The following is a 7,144-nucleotide window of genomic DNA, read 5'->3' as shown; positions in this document are numbered from 1 at the left end:
AAAAAAAAAAAAAAAAAAAAAAAAAAAAAAAAAAAGAACTAAATTGGAGACCTTACCCTACTAGACTATAATGCTATTAAAAAGCTAAAGTAATCAAGATAGTGTGTAGTGGCATAAAAGTTGACATTGATAAATGAAACAAAATAGCAAAGCCTAGAAAGGGATCATCCCTACATACTCACTTGATTTTCCATAAAGGAACCAAAGCAATTTAATGGAGAAAGAAAAATCTTTTTAATAAGTGATGCTAGATTGCCTGAAAAACTGTATCTATTAAAAAAGTTGGCTTCAACCCCTACCTACCTCGTATCATACAAAAATTAATTAAAGATGCTGCAGACTCTAAATGAAAAAACAAGCTTTTAGAGGAAAACATGAAAGAAAATCTTTGTTACATAAGGGTAACTAAAGTTTCTTAGACAAGTCACAGAAAGCAAAAAACCATAAAAGAGAAAAAAATTAATGTATCAGACTTTATTGAAATTGGAAACACAGATGCATCAAAAGACACTATTATAAAAATTAAGATGCAAACCACAGACTTGAAAAACATTTGATAAAGGACTGGCATCCAGCATATGTAAAGAATTGCTATGACTCAATAATTAAAAATCAAATTTTTAAAATCAGGCAAAAGCTTTGAAAAGATAATTGATAAAAAATAAGGTATACAAATGTTTAATAAATGCATTTTGCAAAAGTGTTCACCTTTTCATTAGTTATCTAAGAAATGCAATTTAAAGCACAGTGAGATACTACTGTATACACACAACCTGAGTAAGCCTTAAAAGGTTGACAATACCAGATGTTGACAAAGATACATGAACTTATAAATTGTTGATGGGAATGTAAAGTGTCATATCCACTTTGAAAAACAGTTTGGTAATTTCCTAAAAGGTTAAACATGTTTCTGTTACAAGATTCTATCATTACACCTCTGGGTAATAATCTAAGAGAAATGAAGTATTTGTACAAAAACATTCACACAGGTATATTTGTGATAATTAAAAACAAATACTTATACATAAATATTTACACAAGCTGTGTGTAATAACTAAAAACTGGAAATAAGCAAAATGCCTATTAACAGGTGAATGTATAAATCATGTAATAATGAAAAGAAACTAAATATTGATGAAATAACATGTACACTGTAGTTTGGGTATGTCCCTAGGAATCTGTGTATTGGAAACTTAAAACTCAGTGATATGCTCATGGTATTTGAAGGCTGGACTCTGGGGAGATTTATGACTAGATGAAGTCATGAGGATGGGTTCCTTACCACACAATTAGTATCAATTTACATGAAGAGGGAGAGAGACTCAAGATAGTAAACTTACTCTTTTTTTTTTTTTTTTTAAACTTACTCTGTCTTTATGTGATCTGCAGCAATGCCTAGCCATTCTGCAGCAAGTCCCACCCACCAGAAGGCCCTCCTTAGATCTGGCACCCTAACCTTGGAACTCCCAGCCTCCACAACCATGAGCGAAATACATCTCTTTTCTTTGTAAACTAACTACTCAGTACTCGACTATAATATTTACTTACAGCATCAGAAAACAAGAGTAAAACAAGGAGAAATTGTAAATTATAGGATAAGAAGCCAGACAAATTTACACACTGTACAATGCCATTTATATAAAATTATGGAAAATGCAAGCAAATCTATAGTGACAGCGAGGTGATTAGGGCAACAAACGAACATGAAGAAACTTTTGAGGGCAATGAATATATTCCCAATTATTTTAATTGTCACGAGTATTTTATGTGTGCATATACATACTATAGACAAGTACACATTTTAGAGTTTATTAGATCTCAATTTAAAGAAAATAAAAAACAATGAAATACTTTAATGCCTATGACTTACAGACTTGCATTTTAGTACTTGTAATTTTGCTACACATTAAATTTATTTTCCTCTTTAATCTCTAAAGTTATTTTAAGATTATGATATTTAAAATAACAGATTAATCACCTACTAAAAGGTGAAATTCTAGATTCTAAAACTGTTTCCAAACATGCTCAACGTTAACTCAGTAACATTAATACATGAGTGACACTGTAAGAGGTATCAGTTTCATAAGAGTTCAATAAGTGAAATAATTCTTATGTATGACAGTGTATGCCTGATTTTTAATTAGACATTTTACTAATGATTTTCAACCAATATGGTCAAATTAATATACTTTTAAATCCTCGATTTTTGACCAAGGTTTCCATCTTTCCATTATAAAATACCACCCTGCTCCCATTAAACTGTATTTTCTAAAACTCAGATGTGCTGTTGAAAAAAAAAGAATTGCTTTGCAAGTTTCTGAGATGTTTTCATTCTAATTCCAAAAATGTTATAAAATATTGTTAAGAAAATCCATTTAATGACAGCATACTCTGTCACCAATGTCTTAATAAACAGGAACATACAAAATGATTTTAAAGTAACTGATATATTACCTGGCCACATCCAGGGGCAGTGCATAGAAAGGGTTTGTCATCACTCATATTCCACAGGTCCTTGTATTGCCTATGATAAACCATGAAGAAAAGTCCAAACACTTTACAATATATATTTTTAAAACTTTTGTAATTGTTAAAATTCTTTATTTCTTAGCTTTTAAATTATATATTTTAAAAGTAAAAGCATAAAGATATAAACCTCAAGATGTGATTTCCATTACACTTACTAACTTTCATATTTGTACAATAAAACATTTGCTCACATTTTAACTCTACCACTTTCTTATTATCACAGTAAACACTAACATGTAATATGCAGATTTTACACTAAGGAAAATAGGTTATGAAGACTGCCATCAGGCTTTTCTGTTTAAAAGTATAAATAAATTATAGTGAAATGAACAAATTTTACTCATTCAAACAAATTAAATCAATGAATAAGATGCAGTCTTTTAAGGATCATACTGTATGGTTATGGAGATAATGCAGCAAAATTTCTATTTCTACTCTTCAATTCTTCTGCGCCAGAAGCAGTCAATAAATTCTAATACACGGGAAAATCCACAGGATAAATTACACAGTCTCTTCAACAAATACATGTCATCGAGGAAAAAAGAGGAGAGGAAGGGAGGAAACTATCAGATTAAAGAAAGGTAATAAATACATTAACCAAAGTATAGTTGACATTTTTTGATCATGATTCAAACAAAACAACTACAAAAAAACATTTCTGAGTCAAGATTACTTATCTTACTTTTTAATTTCCTCTTAAAGTTTTCACCTATTTCCTTCATCAACTTGTGGTTCTTGCTTTTGTTTTTATTTCTATAAATTACATATAGCATCTGGTATTTAATTCAGTGAACAATTATATAGCATCTAACTATATGACCAAATAAATTTGCGAGATGCTCAAGTATACTTGTATTTTGGCAGGACTTCTCAGTCTTTAATATAGTCAAGTAAAATGTCTAGAGAAGCACCTAGAATAGGACTTTTTGGCTACTGCTAATAGAACATTTCTTCATAGAACATCTCATAGGACTAATATTATTTGGAACATTTTAGAAGAAATAAAAATTTTAAAACATGTTTATGTTGGTCATAATTAAAAGTTTCAATGTTCTTAATTTGGTAATTTAAAAATATAACAGGAACATTCAGTTAAATGACATATTAGTAAGAGATTTCTTATTCATACAAAGAAGATAAAATATTTATCTAATAGAAACAGCCCATGAAAATTTTTATGACCTAAAATATGAAAAATGGTTAAATATATCAAATATTATCCATATACCTGGCAGCTTTCACATGTAACTTGAATTTCATAAGTTGAACAACTTATCATGTCCTCTTTTTCATGGCCAGGATACTGAAAAACAATAGTTTGAAAAACCAACTATGAAAAATAGTTTTAAAGAACAGTTGAAAATGCAAGCACTCAATTACTTCCTGTAACACTATACTCATTCAAAAATTCAGTTACTGCTAAGAACATTTATAGTAATGTACTGCTTCTGAAACATGAACACTCATGTAAATGCCCCAACCACAGGTACTAATACGTCCAATTCTACCACAGGGGTTAAAAGATGAAGAAATAGTTCATTCAGCCTTACAGATATGGTTGAAGGGCAGAGATTGAAAGAGCCAAAAGTCTTACTTTTTTTCTTTTTTTTTTTTTTTTTGGTCTTTTTGAGATAGGGTCTCGCTCTACAGTTCAGGCTGGCCTTGAGCTCACTTTGTAGCCCAGGCTGGTCTCGAACTCACAATGATCCTCCTGCCTCAGCCTCCCGAGTGCTGGGATTACAAGCGTGCACCATCACACCTGGCAAAAGTCTTACTTTTAAAGTTTGATAAGAAAAACAAGATCTACCATTTCAAAATTTCTACTCAGGAAGTTTTTAATTTTTAAAAATGTACTCAATGGCAGTCAGATTCTCAGCCATCTCCCTAAGTTTATTTCTCCTAGAATGTAGTTAACCCTATATATACAGCTCCGTTTCCACAACTTTATAACTTACTTATTTGCTATTAGCTTACTCCGTTTCCACAACTTTATAACTTACCTATTTGATATTAGCTTACTGGTAAGTACAATATAATGAAACTAGCAAGGCCAGCCCATTTTTAAACTGTACCAATAATTCATCTTGTATTTACTAAAATTCCATCTAGAGGGAAACACAGAAAACTATATTCTTAACTAAGTAAGTCAATGGTACATACAGGAAAATTTTATTTCATAGCTTTGCTTATAAATGTGGTTTCGAGAATGTCTTGTTCAAAAAACGGGAGAATTCTTTTGCTGAAATATACAACTAGTCAAAGCAGTGAGTCCTACAGTAAAGAGAAACTTGATATAGGATACAGGAAGAAGAAAGTTTCTTCCCTTGCCCCAGGCAAAACTTAGTATCTGGTAGGGTTCCATTCCTCCATTCAGATCCAATGCTGCCTGTGAGGAGAGGGAAAAGAACACTAGAATAATACAAAGGAAGTCTATAGTAATAATTATTCTTCTGTCATTACCAGCAAAATATGAGTTCAGTGGATGTAAGTAACTACCTTTGGGTTAGCTACCTAAATCATTGCCTTCATCAGTAAAGTTGAAGAAACATTTAAGCATTAATTTTATGCAGATACAAAAATAAAAATCAATTAACAAAGAGTTGTTAGCCTGCACTCAAGAAACTTAGCTGAAGAAAAGAAACACAGAATTTGAATTAATATGGTAAGATTATAGAAAAGCTGAAATACTGTGACAGTACAAGCTAGGTGTGGTGACAAGCACCTGCCGTCCCAGCATTAGGTAAGCTGAGGCAGGGGGATCACTTGAGCTCAGGTATTCAAGAGCAGAACCTAAGCAGTACAATGAGATCCTGTCTCAAAAAACCAAAACAAAACAACACAAAAGCACCCGTAAAAGTACAGAGGTAGAGAAAGAACTAACCTGCAACTACAGAAAACATCCTAAAGAGTTACCCTTGGTACCTCTTTCTAATCCTTTCCACACTCCCACCACTACAACTGTCTCCCTCCCTTACAAAAGTTTTTTTTTTTACATACACAGCCTATTTTCTGACCAATCAATACAAATTCCCATTGCTTTATTACCACTTTCTAGTACCTAGTTAAGGTAGTTATAAATAGAATAGTTCAACACCTTTGAAACAAATGATAATTTCTCTGGGAGGTTGAAACATTATCTCTTTGTTAATCTAGAAGGATCACAAGCCTCTAACTCCAGGGTTATCTTCTTTGTAGCAAGGCTGGAAATATGCTCATAACAGAAGCCTGTAAAACAGGGTTTGTCATACTGTAAATGGGGTAATGCGTGACAGCAGATAGAAATTGTCAATATACCACTCCTCTTGAGCAAGCATCTGTAATGTAGTGCTTAGGAGAGTTTTAAGTAAAATTTAAAACAAGCGAGCTTCTTTGCTTTCTCTCATCTCTTAATTCTTCTAAGACTCCTTTATTTTTCTTGTTCTCATGATATAATGCCATCAAAGTTCCTTTTTCGTCTTTTGTCAAAAAAAATTTCAGTGTCTACTTTGTGCTTGGCAGTATGCTATGATAAATTTAGAAATCTGCGTTCATGGTGCTTTTAAGAAAAGGCATAGGGGAGCACACCTGTAATCCCAGCACTTGGAAGTTTGAGGCAGGAGGATCATCATGAATTTAAGGCCTACACACTGAGTTTAGGGCTGCCTAAAATACGTGGTAAGAACCTATTTTTAAAAAACAAAGAAAAAAGTGATGGAGCTCACACTTGCCAATCAAGGCATCAACTCAGACTTTCTTTTCCTACAAACCTCACTTAAGAAGTAAAAGCTCCTACATGCTTTAAAGACAAGTTTGATTATCCACTGAGTAAATCTTATGAATCTATCTAGACTCAAAGAGATACAATCTGAGCCACCTTTTCTTTCTAAACTTACCTCCTCCTAAATGCTACTTCCATTACCATATCCCATTTAAAACTATCAGGCCACCTGCCATCCTTTGAAAATGACCCTCAATTTATATATTCTCATCTTCTATCTAAAATATGCCCTCTCAAATTAATGTCTATCCTGATAAAATACAATCAAGGCTCGGTTCAAATGACACTTCCTTTGTGATACAACACCTCCCCTCATAACTCAAACTAAACTTTAACTCAAACTTAACTATATTAATGGTCTCTTAATTAGTTACTAAACTTTCTAAACTTTCTGTGTTGTTTGTACTTTGCTTGCAGCACCCATCTTAGGTTTTGGAATATAACCTATTACATAATCTCTGTGCTTCTTCCTCCTCATCCCAACTATACCCAAAGAATCATAACACAGAAAAACGAATTAAAATTAGCTAGAAGCCTGGTTGTGCCACTCATTAAGATCTTGTGGAAAGTTCTAAACGTCCTTGAGCTTCAGTTTCCCCAAACTATAAAGTAGTTGTAAGCACTACAAATAGTAAATGTAAAAACTCTAGCTTTAGCACATGAATTGTGGATTGACAACTGGTGCTAACTTGTAACACCCAGCTGAACTGAATCAGTGTAGTGCTGAGTGGCGAGGCCCACCTGAGGATTGTTGCCAACAACATAAAAAGGAGAACTGGAGAGGAAGAAGTGGAGCTACTGGTTCTCCTGGAGGAGCCTGTCATGCTGGCTTTCCTGATAGTGAACTTGAGAATGGTT

General features: G+C 32.9%; 1 protein-coding gene across 1 annotated transcript in view; it reads right to left on the bottom strand.

Moving 5' to 3' along the window:
- Nucleotides 1–7,144, bottom strand: part of Atf2 (activating transcription factor 2) — a 78,656-nt gene that overhangs the window by 55,310 nt on the left and 16,202 nt on the right. Inside the window, 2 exon segments of the mRNA XM_005393172.2 lie at nucleotides 2,455–2,524; nucleotides 3,758–3,832. Coding sequence (XP_005393229.2) covers nucleotides 2,455–2,524; nucleotides 3,758–3,789 — 102 coding nt within the window. The 5' untranslated portion in view covers nucleotides 3,790–3,832.

This window comes from Chinchilla lanigera, unplaced genomic scaffold (assembly GCF_000276665.1).
Source record: "Chinchilla lanigera isolate Chin_1 unplaced genomic scaffold, ChiLan1.0 scaffold00048, whole genome shotgun sequence".
NCBI classification, from domain to species: Eukaryota; Metazoa; Chordata; class Mammalia; order Rodentia; family Chinchillidae; genus Chinchilla; species Chinchilla lanigera.
This window is presented reverse-complemented; position numbering and strand designations above follow the sequence as displayed.